The 27576-nt window shown below is 46.2% G+C and overlaps 1 protein-coding gene across 1 annotated transcript in view; it reads right to left on the reverse strand.

Moving 5' to 3' along the window:
* ADCY2 (adenylate cyclase 2) overlaps positions 1-27576 on the reverse strand; it is a 3557286-nt gene that overhangs the window by 1066861 nt on the left and 2462849 nt on the right. Inside the window, exon 9 of the mRNA XM_085606100.1 lies at positions 26752-26884. Coding sequence (XP_085462226.1) covers positions 26752-26884 — 133 coding nt within the window. The remainder of the gene's footprint in view (positions 1-26751; positions 26885-27576) is intronic.

Genomic DNA, 27576 nt, shown 5'->3' on the forward strand with positions numbered 1-27576 from the left:
GATGATTTATGGCTGATGATTTATGATGCTCATGCGGAGTGATTTATGACAGCCGAATGATGACAGATTGTGACAGAATGATTTATGGCCTACCGATGATTTATGACCCATGATTTATGACCCATGATTTATGATATGTAGGCAAAATGATAACGAAATTATGATGGCTTGTGATAGAATGATTTATGACCAATGATTTACGACCCATGATGTCGGGCTGCTGATTTATGGGGATCAGGCAGAGTGATTTATGGCAACAAAGTAAGGGCCAATTGTGGCAGAATGATTTATGATGCATAATGATTTATGGCCCATGATTTATGATGTCCAGCGGACAATGCGTGACATCACATCTGTAATAATGTGTGACAACGATTTATGACCCCGGCCTCCAATGGGTGGCAGGGGGAGTTGTACAAGTGCGATTATGTAATAAAACTGCGGCCAACAATTACCACCACATACGACGATTGTTGGCTGTTTTTCTAGTAATGCAGATGCACGAATATGGTACGGTTCCTGGAATGGGCGCAGTGCGGCCGTTATGTGCGAGGGGCTCTTCACGCTTCCACCTTGTCAGGTAGCTTTCCCATTATTTACTGCTTAAGTGCTTGAACGCCTGCTAATGGCCTAAGGGATGGGGCCTCATATAAGAAGGGAACACAAGCCATGGTTTGTAAGTCAGGCCATAAAAAGCAGCACCTGGTGGAAGCTCGTCCCTGTGTCCCTAAAGACGCATATCCCTGCCTGGGCTGATTTTACTCCTCCGTGGCTGTCGGGGATAACCTTACCCCTGAAGGCATTTGAAACAGCATGATTTGGGGTATCGCCTCTAACAGGCCCCCCATGCCAGGGTTGGTCTCAGACTAGGTTTAGATTAAAAAAAAAACATCAGTAGGTTATTGTCAACATGCTACTAGAAAAACAGACTACTCCTGGTTTAAAACAAATGCTAGGGTTTGTAGATCATTTTCAGGCGTCGACCCCACCAGTCACTTTCAAAATGATTCCCTGCGAAGTGAAGGGGCTGTAAGTTCTTCTTCTAATTCACAAAACCTATTCATCACAGTAGTAATAATATTACAAGGGCGCCTTCATCAGGGCTAACGTCTGCCTTTACTGTTAGCAAATCTCAATGAACATGTTTTAATTTATTTACACATTCATTGTGGTGTGATAGTCTGCAGAAAAAGATTATGTCTAGGACACATTTTCTGTTGTGCTTTAGGTAGACATGAGTAGCTATGGCAGCCAAGCTCTGCAACCCATGAGTGTACCCTTTCTTAATTACAGCCCACTACAAAGCATACCTGGTCTCAAAATGTATCTAGTTTTATTACACAGAAGAGAGCTTAGTTAGCCTGCTGCAGGTATTTTTTGACACCTGCAGCTGACATGTTCAAACCACAGTGCACTGACTCAGGCTTTCACCATTTCGAGATGATGAAATGAGTACTGATTAGGTGAGGTTTTACAGTGCTTCACAGCATCACTCAGCACCACCACAGCATCACGCAGCACTACCACAGCATCACGCAGCACCACTACAGCATCACTCAGCGCCACCACATCATCACTCAGCGCCACCACAGCATCACTCAGCGCCACCACATCATCACTCAGCGCCACCACAGCATCACTCAGCGCCACCACAGCATCACTCAGCGCCACCACAGCATCACTCAGTGCCACCACAGCATCACTCAGCGCCACCACAGCATCACTCAGCACCACTGCATCACTCAGTGCCACAACAATATCACTCAGCACCACCACAGCATCACTCAGCACCAGATCAGTCTCACTCAGCATCGCCTTTGCACTAGTACACCACCACATCATCATTACTCAGGAAGACCTGAGTATCATTCAACATCACCTCAGCATCGTCTCTGCACCAGTCACCTCCACCACCACCACCACTACCACCTCAGCATCACTCAGCACCACCTCAGCCTGCTTTCGGAATCTGGCATCTGTTGATTCTCTCCTAGCGTCTGGCCACTGCTAGTGTTATAATACAGGTACTAGTTCCCAACCTTCACCCTCCGATTGTTTATGCCCCCTCAAAAAAAAGCTTTAACAAACAACCATTGGAATAGGCAGAAACAAGTTGCCAGCATTGCAAGAACAAAAGAAAACTGAGGAAATGTTTTATTGTAAATACTTTTTTTAATATGGTCGTTCAGTTGTACATAATGCCTTCTTGGTCATATATAAGGTAACAAAAATGCTTCTGACACTTTTTTATTATAACTTTTCAGCATGCTGCACAGCAGCCACACTTCTCTACAGCACAGCTTGAAGACATTGGCAAAGTCAATAGCTCTGGCTAAACACTTATAAGGCCCCAAAGGCGAGACCTATTGGCTATGCAAATGCTTGTTCTGCTTGCAAGGGCCTCTAAGTAATTTTTTTTTTATTTTGGTGTTATGGGAAAGCTCTTATTTTATGTGAAAGTGTGATTGACCATATTACTTTGTTTCGAAATCTTAATTGTGGAAAGCGACATTTTATATTTTTATCCTATTCTCTGAGGTAGTTGCTAAGAGCCTCTGAGATTCGGTCCTCGGTCGGAAACTGAGAAGTCACAGCATGTGTGTACCTTGTTTCCTCTCTTGGCCTCACACAAAAGTTCAGCCAACCCACACATGACATATGTATTCCGCCCAAAGTATTGAGATTAACGTGGTCAGTTATTATAATTTGATGGCGACAGCTGCAAATTTACTGGCTTAAATTAACCTATGCAATTCAATGAACCATGGTAATCGTAAGAACTGATAGACCAGAAAAGTGGCTGTGAGCGGCTCAATAGTCAAGTGCTTGTATAGCAATGCTTTAAAACAATCAAAAAAAGGTACATCAAGCACGAATAAAACCCTACTCAAGCAGTATTGCGGCAGCAATGCACACCTCAAGGCAAATTTTTTATGCAATTGTAAAATACTTCTGTAACACCCCTACCCCTAACCAGAAGTGGCTGCTACAGAACGCGGGTGGTGGGGCAGGGGCAGGGGGGTAATTGAGGGGACGGAATAAACTTTTTAAAAACACTTACCTGTGATGGCCGACCACCACCTCTCCTCTGTTCTCTTCTTCCTGCTCCGATCCTGCAGAAGGATACAAGAAGCAGCAGGAAGCACACGGCTCCCAAGCTCTTGATAGCCAATCACAACATTGCAATGCAGCGTTGGGATTGGTCTTGGCGTTGTGGATCAGCGCTCAGCCAGGTAATGGGGGCCTGAGCATGTTCTCCATGCAGGCTGCAATATAGGAAGTGTGCATGAGTTTTTGGAGCAGCCAAGAGGGCTGACCAAACAGGTATGTGCACTTAGGAGTGGGCAAACCACTCCTGCCCTGGCCCTCTCTCCTTGGAGCGGCCCTTCCCCACCCCATCCAGAAAACTGCCACAGCAGAAGGGACGTTAAAATGACGATCAAAACTGCTGCAGAGCAGTGGGCGGCGCTCTTCCGCCTTAGCGTACGAGCCACCACTGCCCCCAACTCTGACTGTCCCTCTATCACAGTTGTTGTGTAATGAACTCTCTTTGTTTTATAAGGAAAAAATAACAAACATTCTGCCAATTTTTCTGATCCCACCAATGGTCCCCTAAAGTTGTCTTTCAGCTAAAACATCTGAAACAATACAGCTCTTCTTACTCAGATTACACCTGTACCTACAGAAAGGATCGAACAAAAACTTCTTCAAGCCACAATAGGGTCTCCAATAGACCCCTGCCCTACACACACATTGTATCTGGCACCTTAAGAAGCGTCATTGGCACTGCCTCAGATATGCATCCATTACTATGCGACAGGGAGGTACCAGAAAGCTGGAAAATGCCTTTATGATTCCCCCATTGAAGAAACACAATGGCTCCTCCTACAATCTTAAGCAATTTTCACTCAGTATCATTGCTGTCCTTTCCTTCATACATTTTGGAGAAGGAGGTTGAAACACAACTATCTCAGGCTATAGAATCTGCCTCGATACCGGACCCTTCTCAATTGGTATTGAAGCCTTTGCGCAGTTCAGATTCTGCATTGACATCGGCCACTGTAACACTTTGTGAAACATTAGATAAGAGAAATGGGTCTGCAATGATTCTGTTAGATCTTAGTGCAGCCTTTGTCACAGTGTCACACCGCATCCTTCTGTCACAATTACACTCTCTAGGCATTCAAGCTAAAGCACAGTCCCAGCTGACATTTTTCTTTACTTCAAGGATATAAATGGTTCAACTTGCTTCCTTCCATTCTACCATTGACCGTCCTAGGTATTGTATCCCTCAAGATTTATTTCTGAGTCCTACATTATTTGCTTTATATGTTGACCCTATAGTGAGCCACCCCAGCCCAGAACCATACCTTTGGTGTCACGTGTACTTTCCTTACGGCGAGCGACCACTGTGGAGGCCCTCAGAGCAGGTCTCAGCACACTGTTGACAAGGGTGCACCCACCACTTGTTACTGCCTTCCTCCTACATGTTCTACTCTGGCCGCTCAGTGCGGCTCTACCCTTGTGGCCACGCCGCATGAAGCTTCTTCGTGCATTTGTCAGCAGTGCTGTTCATTCTTCCCAGGTGGTCTCTGATGACATCATGGTCCCACCATTACCATGCCCCCAGGACCCAGATTTGTGTTTACCGATAGCCTGCTCCAGTGCTTCAGGATGCCTGGTTGGCAGTGGTCTGCTCAGAACATGAATGAAAAAGGGACGCTCTGCCGCCACTGGGCTTCCCTGATTTATGGACCTACCTCTCCCATATGGGCAGGTCGCCCTCTACCATTGGGTCCACTAGTGTATTCTGAAGAGTTCCAGGTGCAGCATCTTCCGAAGACTGCCAGAGCCAGGTTGAGAAGTTATGGATAAAGAGTTCCAATTGTGGTGTTCCCAACCAAGTTCTGCAGCCAGATTGAAAGGTACCAATGTGGCTCCCACTTAAACTGCGCTTCTTCCACGACTCTGATTCCATGGCAAATGATACCACCCCTCCGCGCACCCAGGCTCCACCTGTTCATGCCTCCTATTCGCAGCACAACATGATGGCTGCGCTTCATCCTTTCAGCAGCTGGCGGACTCTGTTACTGCAGTCCACAGATACAGAACGTGGGTATGTTTACTTTAGAGCCACCCGTGAGACAGATGAGCCTGTTGAGTGCTTCCTGCTCCTTCACTACACAGGGGAAGAGACCTTGAACGTCTCCACAACATTGGTTCATATGACAATTATGATGCTGCAGTGAGGGCCATTAACGCTCACTTGGACCCCTAGCTGAACCCAGATTTCGAGCATTTTAAATGACACCAGCTGCACCAACACAAAGGGGAATCAGTCAACAACGTTTATGCCCCCTTCACGAACTGGCTAACACCTGCACCACTGACGACCAGCAAAAGAAAATCCGGACACAGACATCAAAGTTAGCCGGTCTAAGACGCTCTGGGGTCTGATCTTGAGACAGCCCAACATCAATCTCTGTAACATTCTCATCCTGGTGAGATCTCATTACCTGTCAGCGGCGCGAGTCACAGATATAGACATAGCCTTGATCCAAAGCCACAGCAGCAGCAAGTTACCTGCTGTGAAGACAGAAACCATGAATGCGGTTGCCACTAGACTGAAGTGCACCCACCCCAGACAAGCAACACCAAAGCATGCCGCCTGAGGATGCCGGAAATGTGGGAAAGAGGAACAGCCATTGGACAACTGCCCCACTCAAGGCGAGACATGATCTAAGTGTGGCAAACCCAACCATTTTGACAAAGTGTGCCAGGGTGGGTTGAGGGGCCGCGGAGCACGAGGAATTATTAAAGATTACACAAGGAAGGAGTTGGTGCAGTTGCCTTTTAGGAACATCTCAGCAAAGATGCGTTGGTAGAGTGTGTTGAGAAATGTAAGAAACACATTAGAAAGTGGGTGTGTATCATGGAAGAGCTAACGTGTTGTGGTGTTATTGATTGATGGATGCAGGCTGTTAATGCAATAATGTGGCACTTGAAGTACTGGGTATTTTAGACCCAGCAGTGCAGGGGCACACACCCTATGACTTCTGGGTTCACCCTGTTCCAGACCTACAGAAACACAGAGTCTTCTGGGTGAAGTCAAAGATTCGTTTATTGGCTGCAAACCAATTACAGGTATCCTAGAAGTACAACAGCGTGTATGTTCTCAGGAGACTGCTGAAAATCATAGGAACGGGCTTCTCCTTAAGTACAAAATATCATGCTCCAGGCACACATTCCTTGGTTTACGATATGGCCATTACAAGTATACATTACAAACGAAAAAGCAGAGTCATGATGACCATCCCACATTCCAGTTCGGCCAGCCCACAATGATTTACACAGTAAGGTTCAGATCCCACATTTGATGTCAATAGACCCCCCAATAAACATGAGCATCTCCTGTTTTGGGAAACAAGTCATAAAGCAGGAACAAGCAGGTGTGAAAGAGATTAGCCGGAGGATTGTGTAGAATGAAAGGGTTTTATGACGGGTCAAGCCCTGATGCTAATCACAGGTGGACGGAGGAAGGGGAGCTCGTGAGACCGGTTTGACCTGGGGCAGCAGAGCCAGCTGCCCAGGTCACAGAGAAGTCAGAGGGAAAGCCCATGTACTGTGAGGCCCGTATTTACTCCATTATAGCCTATGTGAGGGCAATGACAAGATGGCCACTGCTTCCAAAATGGAACCCGCGTAGTTGAAGCAGAATAACGTGTACACAGTGCATTCATAGCTAGAACGATATATAAAGCACTCGTACATACCGCATTTACCATTTGCGGTTTGTTAATACCAAGATAGACAGGGGTAGGGCCCTGTCCCCTACGCGGTCCCGAATATTAAAGTACGACAGACCCTCCTTTTGCCCTTACATAGGCAATCACTATACTCATCTTAATCCGAGTCTAGGTCAATGTTCACAAAGTCATGGAGATGTTGCTGTAGCATCATCCTATTACTTAGCTCGTCCCTCGATACAGGTTTCCTTACACATAAGGTAGCACAGAGGCCACATATCGCAGGAGCACACTGTATGCACAGACAGAACAGGAAAAGAATGGCTAAGATCATTCCAATGACCATCAGAACTTTCCAACCCCAGGCAGATATCAATTCCCAGAACCACCCCACCAGTGACCAATCTCCCTTATCCACGTGTATGGATTCAGATATTTTATGGAGTTTGGAGATGGCTTGATACACTGTTGGAGCATTATCTGGTATGAAAATGCAGCAACTGGATTGGATGACCTTGCATACCCCACCGCGGTCTGCAAGAATAACGTCTAGAACCATGCGGTTCTGCAAAGTCATAAGGCGATCCGCTTGGAGCTCAGCCGTCAGATTACCAATGTCGTACTTTGATATTCGGAACCGCGTAGGGGACAGGGCCCTACCTCTGTCTATCTTGGTATTAGCGAACCGCAAATGGTAAATGCGGCACGTACGAGTGTTTTATGTGCCGTTCTAGCTTTGAATGCACTGTGTACACGTTATTCTGCTCAACTACGCGGGTTCCATTTTGGAAGCAGTGGCCATCTTGTCATTGCCCTCACATAGGCTATGATGGAGTTAATACGGGCCTCACAGTACATGGGTTTTCCCTCTGACTTCTCTGTGACCTGGGCAGCTGGCTCTGCTGCCCCGGGTCAAACCGGTCTCACGAGCTCCCCTTCCTCCGTCCACCTGTGATTCGTATCAGGGCTTGACCCGTCATAAAACCCTTTCATTCTACACAATCCCCCGGCTAATCTCTTCCACACCTGCTTGTTCTTGCTTTATGACTTGTTTCCCAAAACAGGAGATGCTCATGTTTATTGGGGGGTCTATTTACTTCAAACATGGGATCTGAACCTTCCTGTGTAAATCATTATGGGCTGGCCGAACTGGAATGTGGGATGGTCATCATGACTCTGCTTTTTTCGTTTGTAATGTATGCCTTTATATGACCATATCGTAAACCAAGGAATGTGTGCCTGGAGCATGATATTTTGTACTTAAGGAGAAGTCCGTTCCTATGATTTTCAGCAGTCTCCTGAGAACATACACGCTGTTGTACTTCTAGGATACCTGTCATTGGTCTGCAGCCAATAAACGATTCTTTGACTTCACCCAGAAGACTCTGTGTTTCTGTAGGTCCGGAACAGGGTGAACCCAGAAGTCATAGGGTGTGTGCCCCTGCACCGCTGGGTCTAAAATACCCAGTACTTCAGTTTGGCGCCCAACTCGGGCCGATTTCAGCGGTACCAGTCCAAGCCAGAGGTTCGTGAAGAGCTTCGTGTGGAAATTCCGGAGGAAGGCCGCCACTTCATCGACCCCTGCATGTCGACGTGGTCCGAAAGTCTTTTCTGCGAGGTTCTCCGCGTCCCGACGGCTACGAAGGACTGCTGCCCTGATTAATCGACCTGTTTTGGACCCTTGACGAGTTTGAGAGAGCGAAACAATCGAGAGAGTCTTCTGGTGACGTCATCGATCAGCAATATTCAGTTAAGTATAAGTGGAGCGTCTCCCATTTGTTTTGGTATCCCTCGGGATCGTTTGGTTTGATTTGGTAATTGGTGGTTTGGTGTTTGCAAACCCCAAAGCCAGAGGACTCGTGTATTCACGAGAATATCGTAATCGATAATCCTTTGACGTTTGGATCTAGACTAGTGAGCGAAGATGCCTGGTTCTGGACTATTTGGTAGATTATTCTGTTTGGGTTGTGGAAAAGATTTCCAGCTAGAGGAATCATGTCCGGTTCCTCCGGTTGGAACTCCAACTTATGAGCTCTATGTGAAACATGGCGTAGGCCCCATTGCATATAACGAAGTGTGGATCCACTACACCAGGAAAGACGGTGTTTTAAAATGGCCCCAAAATGGTAGTTTTGATACTGATATTTTAGATAATCTGGAAATTAAATTGTTCAAGAAGAAAGCCCGGCCGGCGATGTTTGACTCTTTCCGCTTATGGCGAAAGGAAGCCAAACAGAAGGAAATTAAGTTAGCGAAAAAGAATAAGAGAGAGAGAGGTATGTCAGTAATGCAAGCAGCTGTACAATTTAAAGACAATGAAGAGGAGCAAATGAGTGAGCAATTGCATAGGCAGCGCAAGTTAGGGATTGACAAATGTTACCCAGCTTTGCCACATTCTAAGCAGGATGAGTCAGAAGAGAAGGAGAAAGATCCCCTGATGTCACATTTGTTGAGTTCGCCACCCCCGTATGCTCAAACTGCCACGACGCCTCCCCAGCTTGTAAATATGCCGCCTCCAGTGCATATACTGCAAGCCTTGCCGCAACCGCCAGTTGCTTTGCAACCAGTTCCTATTCCTGTAGCGCAGTCCTCTCAAGCGCCTCCGGTAGTGCTTCCAACTGCCCCCGCACTTCCTGCGACTTTGCTTAATCCAGTAACTGCCTCCCCTAACACTCTTCCTTCTACCACTCCAGTACCTGTCTCTACATCCTCTTTTCTTCCCTCTGTTTTTCCCCCTGTTCTCGCCTCAGCTTCTCCTTCAGCGCGACAGCGTTTAGCTAATGTGGTTACTACATTAATGTCGCCTCTCTTTGGGTCATCTGGTGCAACTCCTGGTGTACAGCGTAAGCAGTTGCGCAGCCAATTGCCTAACCCCGATGAGAAAAAGGTAATAGATCACATGGCGCGTAGATGGATCGTTTTTCCTTCACTGTATGATGTGGAATCGGTTGTTAACACTTTCCATCAATGGGATGCCCCGAAACAGAGATATGTATTTGAGAAAATGTGCGAAATTCTCTGTGAAGAATTGGAGGATAGTGGTAGAAATCCGAACCCGCAGGAATTGTGTAGAGTGAGGTTCGATTTTGGAACTGGTATAATTGTGGACCGCGAAGTAGATAAAGCAGTTGCGGTTGTATTGTCCTTAAGGAATGACGATTGCCAACAGTCATTGTTTGAACAAGAGGTCCTTGTGGGGAAAAAGGCAAAAGCGCGACAATACCCTATGAGAGAAGTTCCCCCGGTATGGAAGGAAGCAGTTGCAGCTGTCGGCAATAACCCCGCTGTGCCAGCGCATTTCCAACGTGTTTGGGTGCATGTTCCATGGAAGCGCTCTGAGGTGTTAGCACTTAAGCAGACATTGCCTGATCCCCGTAAAAACCCAGCAGGTTATTATAAAGAGTTGTCGCAGACGGCAGGGTCATGCATTATGAATCTGGCCGACATAGACATGTTGTTTGGTAATGTTGTTCCACAGCCTCTATGGGGATCAATTCGTAATGTAGATCACAATGCAGAACTAGGGGATACATGGGCTAACATTGTCGCTGCTGATGCTAGACAAACGGGTGGTGCGAAACCAGAACCTTTAGTAGCTGAATTGCCTGGTAGAATCATCACGTATATGAAGACACTAATGCCTGCGATGCGCGTAAATTGGGACAAGTTATCTGCATGTAAGCAGAAGAAAGATGAGACAGTGTCAGACTTCTTTACTAGGTTTGAGGAAACGTTCATTGACCACAGTGGACAAGATATGAGTACTGAGGGTGGCCAACGGTTGTTTGTGGATAAGTTTGTGCAGAATTTACTTCCTGACCTGTGTAAAAAGTTGAAAGATTCAGAGAGTTCTTGGGCCGTTTCCTCTTCAGCGCAAATACTGGCTACTGCACAGTATTATGAAAACAGAGATAAAGACGAGAAAGATAGAACGGAGAAGAAAACGAAGGAACTAAAGACAAAGGTCCTTTTACAGCAGGCCTATCCGCCACGTGGAGGTGGTAATAATTATAGACAACCCCAAGGTGTCTATCACCAACCCCAACAATTTCAGAACAATCAGCAAATGAATGGGTATTATTACCCACGTGTCCCTGTAGGTCCCAACCAATGTTCATACTGCAAAGAGGAAGGTCATTTTAAATATAGTTGCCCTAAATTAATGCAACGGAACGGTAATACGTATGGCGCCAGAGGTAGAGGTGGTCAGCAAGCTCCTAGAGGCAGAGGGCGTGGAAGTGTTCCCCAAAACGCGCGTCCTCTTACGCCCCAAAGCGCCATTAATAGTTTTGATCAGCAAGCTAACGCGACTGGTAATACGGCACAGTATTACAATAATGATTATTATGTGGAGGATGGCGATGCAGAAAATAATGGTTACTAGGACAGCCATAGACAGAGAGAGGGAGTTGTTTCAGTGCCAGTGGATCAGAGTGGACCGTATGTTGAGGTGACTACAGCAAATGTAACGGAGCCTTTTCTGCTAGACACTGGTGCTGCAAAGAGTTCAATCATGCATTCAAAACTCCCTGGCGCACCTTTGTCTGGCGATATAAATGTTTCAGTAGGTTTTTCTGGCGCCCCAGTTAGGAACCCGATTTCCAGTCCCATGTCACTTTCTGTTGGACCTTGCGAGCTGAAAGCGCCCCTGATCCTGACAACTGGTTGTGGTGAGAATTTGCTGGGATTAGATTTGTTGAAAAGATTGCACGCTACACTGTATTGTTCTCCTTCAGGAGTACAACTTACATTAGGCAAGAAAGTGGTTTCCCCAATGTATTTGTCTAAAAACACGATGCCACCTGAATTGTCATCCCTTCCGGATGCCCTTTGGGCTACTGGTCCCAATGATGTGGGCCTCTTGGAGATACCACCATATGTGGTGACTCTAAAGGCTAATGTCAGACTGCCACGTATTCCCCAGTACAAGATCTCTAATGAAGGGCAGAAAGCATTGTTAGACATTGTCAGCGACTTGATTAATAAGGGTGTGATCGAAGAGACAAGAGGCAACGTTTGCAATAGTCCGATTTTACCTGTCTTAAAACGAACGGACCCTTCACAGCCACCTGTTTACAGATTTGTGATTGATCTTAGAGAGGTTAATAAGATTGTTGTGCCTCAGTTTCCGGTTGTCCCCGATATAACTGCCTTGTTAACGATGATTCCAGCCTCTGCTGCATGGTTTTCAGTGATCGATTTAAAGAACGCTTTCTTTAGTATCCCAATTGCAGAAGAGAGCAGAGATATTTTTGGTTTTAGTCTGGGAGGCCGAAGCTTCCGCTTCAAACGCGCTCCCCAAGGCTACTGCGAGAGTCCATCCATATACAGTCAAGCTTTGAAAGCGCAGCTTGATGCACTTGTTTTACCTAGTGGCGCTATCCTGATCCAGTACGTGGACGATTTACTGATCGCCGCGGATACTGAGAAGATCTGTAAAGAAGCCACATTGTCACTGTTGCGCCATTTATCCGCATTCCATCACAAAGTGTCTCTCTCTAAGCTGCAATATTGTCGACAAGAAGTGACCTACTTAGGTCATCTCTTATCGAAGGAGGGAAGGAGACTGACCCCAGAAAGAATTCAAGCCATTGCACAGTTGAGTGTGCCAAAGACACAGAGAGAAGTGCGTGCTTTCTTGGGCATTACCTCATACTGTAGGCATTGGATCCCAAGTTTTTCTTTGTTGGCAAAACCTTTATTAGCATTAACATGTAAAGACACACCGAATCCTATCCCATGGTCTGAAGAGTGCCAGAAAAGTTTTGTGGAATTACGCAATGCGTTGTGTTCAGCTCCTGTGTTGGGCACTCCTGACTTTAGCAAGCCTTTTACATTGTATGTTCACGAGAAAGATGGATGTGCGTTGTCAGTGTTAACACAGCCTTTTGGCGACAGACCGCGCCCATGCGCATATTTTTCATCCACCTTGGACCCTGTAGCGAGGGCATTGCCAAGCTGTCTGAGAGCGACAGCTGCTGCAGCAATGTCTATCCGACAATCTGCTGGTCTGGTAATGGACAACACATTGATTGTCATGGTTCCACACGCTGTAGACACATTATTAAATAGAACCAAGACACAACACTTGACTAGTGCGCGATTATCAGGGTATGAACTCACACTGTTAGCGAATCACATACACATAAAAAGATGCAATACGCTGAATCCAGCCACATTATTGCCGATTCCAGCAGACTCAGATGAGATTGAGCAACATGACTGTCTGTTCAGAACAGAAGAAGAGACGAAAGGGAGAGTAGATCTCAAAGATACTCCCCTGACTGAGTGTGATGGCACTTTATTGGTAGATGGGTCATGTTTCAAGCTCCCTAATGGTGACACGACTGCTGCATATGCTATCACGACTTTGCACACGGTCGTGGAAACTGCACGAGTGCCACATAATTCGGCCCAAGCAGCGGAATTAATCGCCCTCACGAGAGCATGTGTGTTGTCTGAAGGAATGAGAGTGAACATATACACAGATAGCCAGTACGCCTTTGGCGTGGCTCATAATTTTGGGCGACTGTGGAAAGAGCGTGGGTTCCTGACGTCGCATGGAGCTAAAATTCAGAATGGCAAGTTGGTGAATGATCTCCTTGAGTCACTGACCCTACCTTTGCAAGTTGCGATCATGAAATGCAGTGCGCACAGGAAAGTCACAGATGATGTTGGACGTGGGAATGCGTTTGCTGATGAGACCGCGAGAGAAACCGCACAGAATGTGAAGACTAGAATGTATGTTGCAGGCCCCGCAAGATGGGTTAATGATGTGGGAATGTGCGAGAACACAATAGAGAGTGTGAAGTCGCTTCAGGCTGAAGCTACAGAAGAAGAGTTAAGCGAGTGGAGAGAGAGTATGGGTAAGTTGGATGAGAATGGTTGTTGGATTGACCTGACAGAACATAGGCGATGGTTGTTGCCTGATGCATATGTGCTTCCAGTGGTTACTATGGCGCATGGAATGGCACATATCAGTACGAAAGGTATCTGTAAGTTGTTGGCTCCAGTATGGCAGAATGTTGGGATTCCCAAGTGTGCAGAGAATGTGGTCAAGAATTGTATAGTATGCTTGAAGTACAACCCTGGTAGGGGAACCCCAACTCCAGCCGGTCACTTTGCACCCCCATCATGTCCATTCGAAGTTTTGCAGCTGGACTTTATTCACATGGACAGGTGCAACAACCTAAAATATGTATTGGTGGTTGTTTGTGCTTTTTCCAAATGGGTAGAGGCTTATCCTCTGAAAGATAACACTGCCCTATCCACAGCCAAAGCCCTTGTGAAGGAATTTTTCCCCAGGTTTGGAATGCCGAGAATGGTATGGTGTGATAATGGAAGTGAGTTCGTGGGTAAAGTGATGAAGAATGTATGTGAAGGTTTAGGCATAAGGCAGAAATTCCACGCTGCAAATCACCCCCAATCAGCTGGACTAGTAGAACGCTACAATGGAGCCTTAAAGCTCAAGTTAGCCAAAATTCAGGCGAGCACTGGTCTTAAATGGCCTGACGCTCTGCCTTTAGCACTCTTGTCCACCAGAATGACGATACACTCACGAGTGGGACTTAGTCCTTATGAAGTAGTCTTTGGCCGCCCGGCCAACGTATGGGGTGTACCAAGGCCTACGAAGTTCAGCGAAATAGAGCATCCAGTACTGCTCGATTACCTGTATGATTTGACTGTTAAACTGCGTGTTTTGCACCAACAGGTACATGATACTCTTCCCCAAGCCTCTGAACCTCCTGGACACCCCATCAACCCTGGCTCGTGGGTCCTGGTCCGGAATTTCCAGCGCAAGGGCAACGACGAGCCTCGCTGGATTGGCCCTCATCTTGTTCTTCTTTCGACAAGATCAGCAGTGCGAGTGAAAGGGAAGAAACACTGGATTCATGGTACTCACTGCAAGGTAGTTCCCTTGCCTCTGCCATATGACCAGTGGGTCAAGGAGGGTATCGCCGACTCAGAGACAGACATTGTACCTCGCTTTGTACCATTCAGTGACGCACGCTTAAGAGACACAGCTTCAGTCCAAGAGAGTGACAATATTCTGCAGGAAGCTGTGCCGCCATCAAATCGACTGGACACCACTGAGCCTGAACTTTTGTTTCAAGACCAAACAGCACCTGGCCGTCTCCGCTATAATTTGAGACCTAGGCCCATAGACAAATAAAGATTTCCTCATTATTTCCCTTTTGACATTTTTTGCTCTCCCATCTGAAGGACTTTCTTGATTTTTGTTTTTCGAACCACCATCCGGGTTCTGCCGCAGGGTCGCGGTGCCAAGACTTTGGGGTACAGGCCGAAGACGCTAGGTCAACGGTTCTGGTTGGTCTAGGGCGTTTCCCTGGACTGACAGGCGTACTCCTTAGCAGAAGAAACTCATCCACCGCGAGCGGCCCGAGTAGAGGATGGAGTTTTGTAAGATGGAGAGACCGATTGAGGAAATGAACTTTCAAACAAGGATGTGTAGAATTGTAAAAAGTAAATGTTTTGTCTTTTTGTGCTTTTTTACACTGTGTAGTATCATGATGTTTATTGTAGGATGTGTGCTTTTCTCTGCTCAAAAACCCATTGCACCCACTCAACAGCCTATATCTCGTTCTACTGCCTCCTCTCACTCTTTTCACCCTTTGCCTGAGCACGAACAGACCAGACGATCAGAGTTCGTAAATAACTCGTTTATCCAACTCTTGCACCAGCACCAACTGGTAATGAATACGACCAATTGCTGGGTCTGTGGGTTAATGCCACATACCATTAACAAGGGTATTCCCTACCTGGTGCTACCGTACAGTTACAATGGATCGTCATGGGCATTCCAAACCATGTTTCTCTACGCTCTAGATACATACTCCCCTCGCCCACCGCGTTCTATCAGACCCATCACCAATAATAAGGCTTTGATGAAAGGAGTTGCCGATATGAGTAGAGATATTGATGCATACTCATCCATTCCTAAAGAAGAGCTGAGACCTTATGTAGGATGGAACGCGACGGGGTATAGTATTAGTCTGGGTGAAAGACAGCGAAAAATCTCATCTCCAATCTGGGTCGTACCCCACATGGGTCGGTTCTGCTTACAGGGTAATGGTCAGAATCCAAGGGCTCAACTGGGAAGAAGTGACTGTACTGAAACGTACACTTTCCCGTCACAGTTTTCCCCTGCGTTTTTGGCTGCTAAGGGCACATATTTCATCTGTAATGATCGAGCATATACATGGTTGCCCCCTGATTTCTCGGGCACATGTTATATTGCGAACTTGCTACCGCCGACATTTACTGCCGCCTCTGACTATCACAAGACCAGAGTTGTGAGAGGTGTGATTAGTAAGGAGGACACTGCCGGTCAGGAAGCAGGAGACTTCTTCTTGGGTTTCCTGCCGTTTTGGGGACCTATGGTCAATAGTAGGAACCTGAGACAGCTGACTCGGGTGGTTGAATCCACCGTCAATGTAACGGCTGGTGCCCTTAGTAATTTGACAGCTGAGCTCCAAGCGGATCGCCTTATGACTTTGCAGAACCGCATGGTTCTAGACGTTATTCTTGCAGACCGCGGTGGGGTATGCAAGGTCATCCAATCCAGTTGCTGCATTTTCATACCAGATAATGCTCCAACAGTGTATCAAGCCATCTCCAAACTCCATAAAATATCTGAAGCCATACACGTGGATAAGGGAGATTGGTCACTGATGGGATGGTTCTGGGAAATGATATCTGCCTGGGGTTGGAAAGTTCTGATGGTCATTGGAATGATCTTAGCCATTCTTTTCCTGTTCTGTCTATGCATACAGTGTGCTCCTACGATATGTGGCCTCTGTGCTACCTTATGTGTAAGGAAACCTGTATCGAGGGACGAGCTAAGTAATAGGATGATGCTACAGCAACATCTCCATGACTTCGTGGACATTGACCTAGACTCGGATTAAGATGAGTATAGTGATTGCCTATGTAAGGGCAAAAGGAGGGTCTGTCGTACTTTGATATTCGGAACCGCGTAGGGGACAGGGCCCTACCTCTGTCTATCTTGGTATTAGCGAACCGCAAATGGTAAATGCGGCACGTACGAGTGTTTTATGTGCCGTTCTAGCTTTGAATGCACTGTGTACACGTTATTCTGCTCAACTACGCGGGTTCCATTTTGGAAGCAGTGGCCATCTTGTCATTGCCCTCACATAGGCTATGATGGAGTTAATACGGGCCTCACAGTACATGGGTTTTCCCTCTGACTTCTCTGTGACCTGGGCAGCTGGCTCTGCTGCCCCGGGTCAAACCGGTCTCACGAGCTCCCCTTCCTCCGTCCACCTGTGATTCGTATCAGGGCTTGACCCGTCATAAAACCCTTTCATTCTACACAATCCCCCGGCTAATCTCTTCCACACCTGCTTGTTCTTGCTTTATGACTTGTTTCCCAAAACAGGAGATGCTCATGTTTATTGGGGGGTCTATTTACTTCAAACATGGGATCTGAACCTTCCTGTGTAAATCATTATGGGCTGGCCGAACTGGAATGTGGGATGGTCATCATGACTCTGCTTTTTCGTTTGTAATGTATGCCTTTATATGACCATATCGTAAACCAAGGAATGTGTGCCTGGAGCATGATATTTTGTACTTAAGGAGAAGTCCGTTCCTATGATTTTCAGCAGTCTCCTGAGAACATACACGCTGTTGTACTTCTAGGATACCTGTCATTGGTCTGCAGCCAATAAACGATTCTTTGACTTCACCCAGAAGACTCTGTGTTTCTGTAGGTCCAGAACAGGGTGAACCCAGAAGTCATAGGGTGTGTGCCCCTGCACCGCTGGGTCTAAAATACCCAGTACTTCACCAAGGGCACCAGCCGTTACATTGACGGTGGATTCAACCACACGAGTTAGCTGTCTCAGGTTCCTACTATTGACCATAGGTCCCCAAAACGGCAGGAAACCCAAGAAGAAGTCTCCCGCTTCCTGACCGGCAGTATCCTCCTTACTAATCACACCTCTCACAACTCTGGTCTTGTGATAGTCAGAGGCAGCAGTAAATGTCGGCGGTAGCAAGTTCGCAATATAACATGTGCCCGAGAAATCAGGGGGCAGCCATGTATATGCTCGGTCATTACAGATGAAATATGTGCCCTTGGCAGCCAAAAACGCAGGGGAAAACTGTGATGGGAAGGTGTACGTTTCAGTACAGTCACTTCTTCCCAGTTGAGCTCTAGGATTCTGACCATTACCCTGTAAGCAGAACCGACCCATGTGGGGTACGACCCAGATTGGAGATGAGATTTTTCGCTGTCTTTCACCCAGACTAATACTATACCCCGTCGCGTTCCATCCTACATAAGGTCTCAACTCTTCTTTGGGAATGGATGAGTATGCATCGATATCCCTACTCATATCGGCAACTCCTTTTATCAAAGCCTTATTATTGGTGATAGGTCTGATGGAACGCGGTTGGCGAGGGGAGTATGTATCTAGAGCATAGAGAAACATGGTCTGGAATGCCCATGACGATCCATTGTAACTGTACGGCAGCACCAGGTAGGGAATACCCTTGTTAATGGTATGTGGCATTAACCCACACACCCAGCAATTGGTCGTATTCATTACCAGTTGGTGCTGGTGCAAGAGCTGGATAAACGAGTTATTTACGAACTCTGATTGTCTGGTCTGTTCGTGCTCAGGCAAAGGGTGAAAAGAGTGAGAGGAGGCAGTAGAAAGAGGTATAGGCTGTTCAGTGGGTTCAATGGGCTTTTGAGCGGAGAAGAACACAAATCCTACAATAAACATTGTGATACTACACAGTGTAAAAAGGCACAAAAATACAAAACATTTTCTTTTTACAATTCTACACATCCTTGCGTTAAAGTTCATTTCCTCAATCGGTCTCTCCATCTTAAAAAACTCCATCCTCTACTCGGGCCGCTCGCGGCGGATGAGTGTCTTCTGCTAAGGGGCACGCCTGTCAGTCCAGGGAAACGCCCTAGACCAACCAGAACCGTTGACCTAACGTCTTCGGCCTGTACCCCAAAGTCTTGGCACCGCGACCCTGCGGCAGAACCCGGATGGTGGTTCGAAAAACAAAAATCAGGAAAGTCCTTCAGATGGGAGAGCAAAAAATGTTAAAAAGGAAATAGTGAGAAAATCTTTATTTGTCCATGGGCCTAGGTCTCAAATTATAGCGGAGACGGCCAGGTGCTGTTTGGTCTTGAAACAAAAGTTCAGGCTCAGTGGTGTCCAGTCGATTTGATGGTGGCACAGCTTCCTGCAGAATATTGTCACTCTCTTGGTCTGAAACTGTGTCTCTTAGGCGTGCGTCACTGAATGGTACAAAACAAGGTACAGTGTCTGTCTCAGAGTCGGTGATACCCTCCTTGACCCACTGGTCATATGGCAGAGGCAAGGGGACTACTTTGCAGTGGGTACCATGGATCCAGTGTTTCTTCCCGTTTACTCGCACCGCTGACCTTGTCGACAGGAATACAAGGTGAGGGCCGATCCAGCGAGGCTCGTCGTTGCTCTTACGCCGGAAATTTCGGAACAGGACCCACGAGCCAGGGTTGATAGGGTGTCCAGGAGGTTCAGAAGCTTGGGGAAGAGTATCATGTACCTGTTGGTGCAAAACACGCAGTTTAACAGTTAAATCATACAGGTAATCGAGTAGTACTGGATGTTCAATCTCACTGAACTTCGTAGGCCTCGGTACACCCCATACGTTGGCCGGGCGGCCAAAAACAACCTCGTAAGGGCTAAGTCCCACTCGTGAGTGTATGGTCATTCTGGTGGACAGGAGTGCTAAAGGCAGAGTGTCAGGCCATTTAAGACCGGTGCTCGCCTGAATTTTGGCCAGCTTGAGCTTTAAGGCTCCATTGTAGCGTTCTACTAATCCAGCTGATTGGGGGTGATTTGCAGCGTGGAACCTCTGCTTTATCCCTAGCCCTTCACATACATTCTTCATCACTTTACCCACAAACTCACTTCCATTATCACACCACACCATTCTTGGCATCCCAAACCTAGGGAAAAATTCCTTCACAAGGGCTTTGGCTGTGGATAGGGCAGTGTTATCTTTCAGAGGATAAGCCTCTATCCATTTTGAGAAAGCACAAACAACCACCAGTACATATTTCAGGTTGTTGCATCTTTCCATGTGAATAAAGTCCAGCTGCAAAACTTCAAATGGACATGATGGGGGTGCAAAGTGACCAGCTGGAGTTGGGGTTCCCCTACCAGGGTTGTACTTCAAGCATACTATGCAATTCTTGACCACATTCTCTGCACACTTGGGAATCCCAGCATTCTGCCATACTGGAGCCAACAACTTGCATATACCTTTCGTACTGATATGTGCCATTCCATGTGCCATAGTAACCACTGGAAGCACATATGCATCAGGCAATAACCATCGCCTATGTTCTGTCAGATCAATCCAACAACCATTCTCATCCAACTTACCCATACTTTCTCTCCACTTGCTTAACTCTTTCTCTGTGGCTTCAGCTTGAAGCGACTTCACACTCTCTATTGTGTTCTCACACATTCCCACATCATTAACCCATCTTGCGGGGCCTGCAACATACATTCTAGTCTTCACATTCTGTGCTGTTTCTTTCGCGGTCTCATCAGCAAACGCATTCCCACGTCCAACATCATCTGTGACTTTCCTGTGCGCACTGCATTTCATGATCGCAACTTGCAACGGTAGGGTCAGTGACTCAAGGAGATCATTCACCAACTTGCCATTCTGAATTTTAGCTCCATGCGACGTTAGGAACCCACGCTCCTTCCACAGACGCCCAAAATTATGAGCCACGCCAAAGGCGTACTGGCTATCTGTGTATATATTCACTCTCATTCCTTCAGACAACACACATGCTCTCGTGAGGGCAATTAATTCCGCTGCTTGGGCCGAATTATGTGGCACTCGTGCAGTTTCCACGACCGTGTGTAAAGTCGTGATAGCATATGCAGCAGTCGTGTCACCATTAGGGAGTTTGAAACATGAACCATCTACCCATAAAGTGCCATCACACTCAGTCAGGGGAGTATCTTTTAGATCTACTCTCCCTTTCATCTCTTCTTCTGTCCTGAACAGACAGTCATGTTGCTCAATCTCATCTGAGTCTGCTGGAATTGGTAACAATGTAGCTGGATTCAGCGTATTGCATCTCTTTATGTGTATGTGATTTGCTAACAGTGTAAGCTCATAACCTGATAATCGCGCACTAGTCAAGTGTTGTGTCTTGGTTCTATTTAATAATGTGTCTACAGCGTGTGGAACCATAACAATCAATGTATTGTCCATTACCAAACCAGCAGATTGTCGGATAGACATCGCTGCAGCAGCTGTCGCTCTCAGACAGCTTGGCAATGCCCTCGCTACAGGGTCCAAGGTTGATGAAAAATATGCGCATGGGCGCGGTCTGTCGCCAAAAGGCTGTGTTAACACTGACAACGCACTTCCATCTTTCTCGTGAACATACAATGTAAATGGCTTACTGTAGTCAGGGGTACCCAACACAGGTGCTGAACATAATGCATTACGCAATTCCACAAAACTTCTCTGGCACTCTTCAGACCATGGGATAGAATTCGGTGTGTCTTTGCATGTTAAGGCTACTAAAGGTTTTGCCAACAAAGAAAAACTAGGGATCCAATGCCTACAGTATGAAGTGATGCCCAAGAAAGCACGCACTTCTCTCTGTGTTTTTGGCACACTCAACTGTGCAATGGCTTGAATTCTTTCTGGGGTCAGTTTCCTTCCCTCCTTCGATAAGAGATGACCTAAGTAGGTCACTTCTTGTCGACAATATTGCAGCTTAGAGAGAGACACCTTGTGATGGAAAGCGGATAAATGGCGCAACAGTGACAATGTGGCTTCTTTACAGATCTTCTCAGTATCCGCGGCAATTAGTAAATCATCCACGTACTGGATCAGGATAGCGCCACTAGGTAAAACAAGTGCATCAAGCTGCGCTTTCAAAGCTTGACTGTATATTGAAGGACTCTCACAGTAGCCCTGGGGAGCGCGTTTGAAGCGGAAGCTTCGGCCTCCCAGACTAAAACCAAAAATGTCTCTGCTCTCTTCTGCAATTGGGATACTAAAGAAGGCATTCTTTAAATCAATCACTGAAAACCATGCAGCAGAGGCTGGAATGATCGTTAACAAGGCAGTTATATCGGGGACAACCGGAAACTGTGGCACAACAATCTTATTAACCTCTCTGAGATCGATCACAAATCTGTAAACAGGTGGCTGTGAAGGATCCGTTCGTTTTAAGACAGGTAAAATCGGACTATTGCAAACGTTGCCTCTTGTCTCTTCAATCACACCCTTATTAATCAAGTCGCTGACAATGTCTAACAATGCTTTCTGCCCTTCATTAGAGATCTTGTACTGGGGAATACGTGGCAGTCTGACATTAGCCTTTAAAGTCACCACATATGGCGGTATCTCCAAGAGGCCCACATCATTGGGACCAGTAGCCCAAAGGGCATCCGGAAGGGATGACAATTCAGGCGGCATTGTGTTTTTAGACAAGTACATTGGGGAAATCACTTTCTTGCCTAATGTAAGTTGTACTCCTGAAGGAGAACAATACAGTGTAGCGTGCAATCTTTTCAACAAATCTAATCCCAGCAAATTCTCACCACAACCTGTTGTTAGGATCAGGGGTGCTTTCAGCTCGCAAGGTCCAACAGAAAGTGACATGGGACTAGAAATCGGGTTCCTAACTGGGGCGCCAGAAAAACCTACTGAAACATTTATATCGCCAGACAAAGGTGCGCCAGGGAGTTTTGAATGCATGATTGAACTCTTTGCAGCACCAGTGTCTAGCAGAAAAGGCTCCGTTACATTTGCTGTAGTCACCTCAACATACGGTCCACTCTGATCCACTGGCACTGAAACAACTCCCTCTCTCTGTCTATGGCTGTCCTAGTAATCATTATTTTCTGCATCACCGTCCTCTGCATAATAATCATTATTATAATACTGGGCCGTATTACTAGTCGCGTTAGCTTGCTGATCAAAGCTATTGATGGTACTTTGAGGCGGCAGAGGACGCGCGTTCTGGGGAGCATTTCCACGCCCTCGGCCTCTAGGAGCTTGCTGACCACCCCTACCTCTTGCGCCATACGCATTACCGTTCCGCTGCATTAATTTAGGACAACTATATTTATAATGACCTTCCTCTTTGCAGTATGAACATTGGTTGGGACCTACAGGGACACGTGGTTGATAATACCCATTCATTTGCTGATTGTTCTGAAACTGTTGGGGTTGGTGATAGACACCTTGGGGTTGTCTATAATTGTTCTGACCTCCTCGTGGTGGGTAAGCCTGCTGTAAAAGGACCTTTGTCTTTAGTTCCTTCGTTTTCTTTTCTGTTCTATCTTTCTCGTCTTTATCTCTATTTTCATAATACTGTGCAGTAGCCAGTATTTGCGCTGAAGAAGAAACAGCCCAAGAACTTTCTGAATCTTTTAACTTTTTACACAGGTCAGGAAGTAAATTCTGCACAAACTTATCCACAAATAACCGTTGGCCACCCTCAGTACTCATATCCTGCCCACTGTGATCAATAAACGTTTCTTCAAACCTAGTAAAGAAGTCTGACACTGTCTCATCTTTCTTCTGCTTGCATGCAGATAACTTGTCCCAATTTACGCGCATCGCAGGCATTATTGTCTTCATGTACGTGATGATTCTACCAGGCAGTTCAGCTACTAAAGGTTCTGGTTTCGCACCACCAGTTTGTCTAGCATCAGCAGCAACGATGTTAGCCCATGTATCCCCTAGTTCTGCATCGTGATCTGCATTACGAATTGACCCCCATAGAGGCTGTGGAACAACATTACCAAACAACATGTCTATGTCGGCCAGATTCATAACGCATGACCCTGCCGTCTGTGACAACTCTTTATAATAACCTGCTGGGTTTTTACGGGGATCAGGTAAGGACTGCTTAAGTGCTAACACCTCTGAGAGCTTCCATGGGACATGCACCCAAACACGCTGGAAATGCGCTGGCACAGCGGGATTACCGGCACCAGCGGCAACTGCTTCCTTCCATACCGGGGGAACTTCTCTCATGGGGTATTGTCGCGCTTTTACCTTTTTCCCCACAAGGACATCTTGTTCAAACAATGACTGTTGGCAATCATCATTCCTAAAGGACAATACAACCGCAACTGCTTTATCTACTCCGCGGTCCACAATTATACCAGTTCCAAAATCGAACCTCACTCTACACAACTCCTGCGGGTTCGGATTTTTACCACTATCCTCCAATTCTTCACAGAGAATTTCGCACATTTTCTCGAACACATATCTCTGTTTTGGGGCATCCCACTGATGGAAAACGTTGACAACTGATTCCACATCATACAGTGAAGGGAAAACAATCCATCTACGCGCCATGTTATCTATTACCTTTTTCTCGTCAGGGTTAGGCAGTTGGCTGCGCAATTGCTTACGTTGTAAACCAGGAGTCGCACCAGACGACTCAAAGAGAGGCGACATTAATGTAGTAACCACATTAGCTAAGCGCTGTCGCGCTGAAGGAGAAGCTGAGGCAAAAACAGGGGGATAAACAGAGGGGAGAAAAGAGGATGTAGAAACAGGTACTGGAGTGGTGCAAGGAAGAGTGTCAGGGGAGGCAGCTGCTGAATTAGGCAAAGTCGCAGGAAGTGCGGGGGCAGTTGGAAGCACAACTGGCGGCCCTTGAGAGGGCTGCGCTACATGGATAAGAGCCGGCTGCAAAGCAACTGGCGGTAGCGGCAAGGCTTGCAGTATATTGACTGGAGGTGGCATATTCACAAGCTGGGGAGGTGCCGTGGCATTTTGAGCATACGGGGGTGGCGAACTCAACAAATGTGACATCAAGGGATCTTTCTCCTTTTCTTCTAACTCATCCTGCTTAGAATGTGGTAAAGCTGGGTAACATTTGTCAATCCCTAACTTGCGCTGCCTGTGCAATTGTTCACTCATCTGCTCCTCCTCATTGTCTTTAAATTGTACAGCTGCTTGCATTACTGTCATACCTCTCTCTCTCTTATTCTTTTTCGCTAACTTAATTTCCTTCTGTTTGGCTTCCTTTCGCCATAAGCGGAAAGAGTCAAACATCGCCGGCCGGGCTTTCTTCTTAAACAATTTAATTTCCAAATTATCTAAAATATCGGTATCGAAACTACCATTTTGGGGCCATTTTAAAACACCATCTTTCCTGGTGTAGTGGATCCACACTTCGTTATATGCAATGGGGCCTACGCCATGTTTTACATAGAGCTCATAAGTTGGAGTTCCAACCGGAGGAACCGGACATGATTCCTCTAGCTGGAAATCTTTTCCACAACCCAAACAGAATAATCTACCAAATAGTCCAGAACCAGGCATCTTTGCTCACTAGTCTAGATCCAAACGTCAAAGGATTATCGATTACGATAGTCTCGTGAATACACGAGTCCTCTGGCTTTGGCGTTTGCAAACTCCAAATGACCAATTCAAACGATCCCGAAGGATACCAAAACAAATAGGAGACGCTCCACTTATACTTAACTGAATATTGCTGATCGATGGCGTCACCAGAAGACTCTCTCGATTGTTTCGCTCTTTCAGATTCGTCAAGGGTCCAAAACAGGTCGATTAATCAGGGCAGCAGTCCTTCGTAGCCGTCGGGACGCGGAGAACCTCGCAGAAAAGACTTTCGGACCACGTCGACATGCAGGGGTCGATGAAGTGGCGGCCTTCCTCCGGAATTTCCACACGAAGCTCCTCACGAACCTCTGGCTTGGACTGGTACCGCTGAAATCGTCCCGAGTTGGGCGCCAAACTGAAGTACTGGGTATTTTAGACCCAGCGGTGCAGGGGCACACACCCTATGACTTCTGGGTTCACCCTGTTCCAGACCTACAGAAACACAGAGTCTTCTGGGTGAAGTCAAAGATTCGTTTATTGGCTGCAGACCAATTACAGGTATCCTAGAAGTACAACAGCGTGTATGTTCTCAGGAGACTGCTGAAAATCATAGGAACGGGCTTCTCCTTAAGTACAAAATATCATGCTCCAGGCACACATTCCTTGGTTTACGATATGGCCATTACAAGTATACATTACAAACGAAAAAGCAGAGTCATGATGACCATCCCACATTCCAGTTCGGCCAGCCCACAATGATTTACACAGTAAGGTTCAGATCCCACATTTGATGTCAATAGACCCCCCAATAAACATGAGCATCTCCTGTTTTGGGAAACAAGTCATAAAGCAGGAACAAGCAAGTGTGAAAGAGATTAGCCGGAGGATTGTGTAGAATGAAAGGGTTTTATGACGGGTCAAGCCCTGATGCTAATCACAGGTGGACGGAGGAAAGGGAGCTCGTGAGACCGGTTTGACCTGGGGCAGCAGAGCCAGCTGCCCAGGTCACAGAGAAGTCAGAGGGAAAGCCCATGTACTGTGAGGCCCGTATTTACTCCATTATAGCCTATGTGAGGGCAATGACAAGATGGCCACTGCTTCCAAAATGGAACCCGCGTAGTTGAAGCAGAATAACGTGTACACAGTGCATTCATAGCTAGAACGATATATAAAGCACTCGTACATACCGCATTTACCATTTGCGGTTTGTTAATACCAAGATAGACAGGGGTAGGGCCCTGTCCCCTACGCGGTCCCGAATATTAAAGTACGACACACTGAGGGACTTTCTAAAACATTATGATGAAGAGATGGGGGAAAGCTCAATGTTATGGAAGTACGTTGAGACATTACGGAGCTCCCTTCTAGGGAACTTTAGTTTTCTGGTTCTAGAACACAAATTTAAAATCTTCTCAATTATACTTTTTTTAATTTTGCAATATCGCAAATCACTTGCATATTTTAGTCTTGATTAAAGCAGTTGGCTCAGAAATTTGCATTCCTGATCTGCAGACTTATTTCTTATTATTGCATTATAATACTCTTACATTTTTGCTAGAAAAGTGAACTTAGAACACTATCACTTTAACTGTATGTTACTGACCTTGGGATTGATGACAAGGTATGTTATCACGCCATGCTCCTTCAAATATGGATCTCTTATTGAACCATCTCCAGCCTCCACTTTGTAAGCACCATCCAAGTTTTCCAAGGTGACAGAAGAAATATGAACTCGACTAAAATTTGGAAATAAAAAACAAATCAAATTATACAACATTGCTATGCAAGCATTTAACATATATATTATTCAACTGGTCAGATACAAGCTGGATCTTCTGTATAATTTCACTTGTTAATGTTTTCCAATTACTCTAAAGTCATTGTCACCACAAACGTTATTATTTTTGGAGGTAACTGACCAGTCTGGTTAAAGCCAATGTGAAACTGACTTTAGCTTTCTTAGTTTACAGAAAGACACTAAGCGTCTTTGCATGGCCTCACACTTTGACAAGCTTTCACCTACTTGGTATGTAGGGGATCCAATGAATCTGTTCATCTTTAGTATTTGACCTTTAGCAATGGTCAATTAATAAGGATGATCCTTTAAAGGCCCATTTTCATCATTCCCACAAATTAAAATATCTATTCCAAACCCTTTTCTGGAAAAAGTGAATATTGTAGGGCCCTGATCATGTACAGCATGAACGATTCTTCTCATTAGGGTAATATATCAGATACGGCTCAGGTGTGACTGGTTTTAGATACGTAATTATTATTCTACCACCTAAGTTGCCACAGAATCTTAGTGGTCTGTAACTATATCACGCTTATGGAGTGTCCTATGCATGTGATTTTAATCCTCCCACAACTGTACCCCTTTTCTGCACAATTTGCAAATGCTGGACCAAGGCTACTTAGTTGTTGAGAT

The sequence above is a fragment of the Triturus cristatus genome, chromosome 5_1, assembly GCF_964204655.1.
Source record: "Triturus cristatus chromosome 5_1, aTriCri1.1, whole genome shotgun sequence".
NCBI classification, from domain to species: domain Eukaryota; kingdom Metazoa; phylum Chordata; class Amphibia; order Caudata; family Salamandridae; genus Triturus; species Triturus cristatus.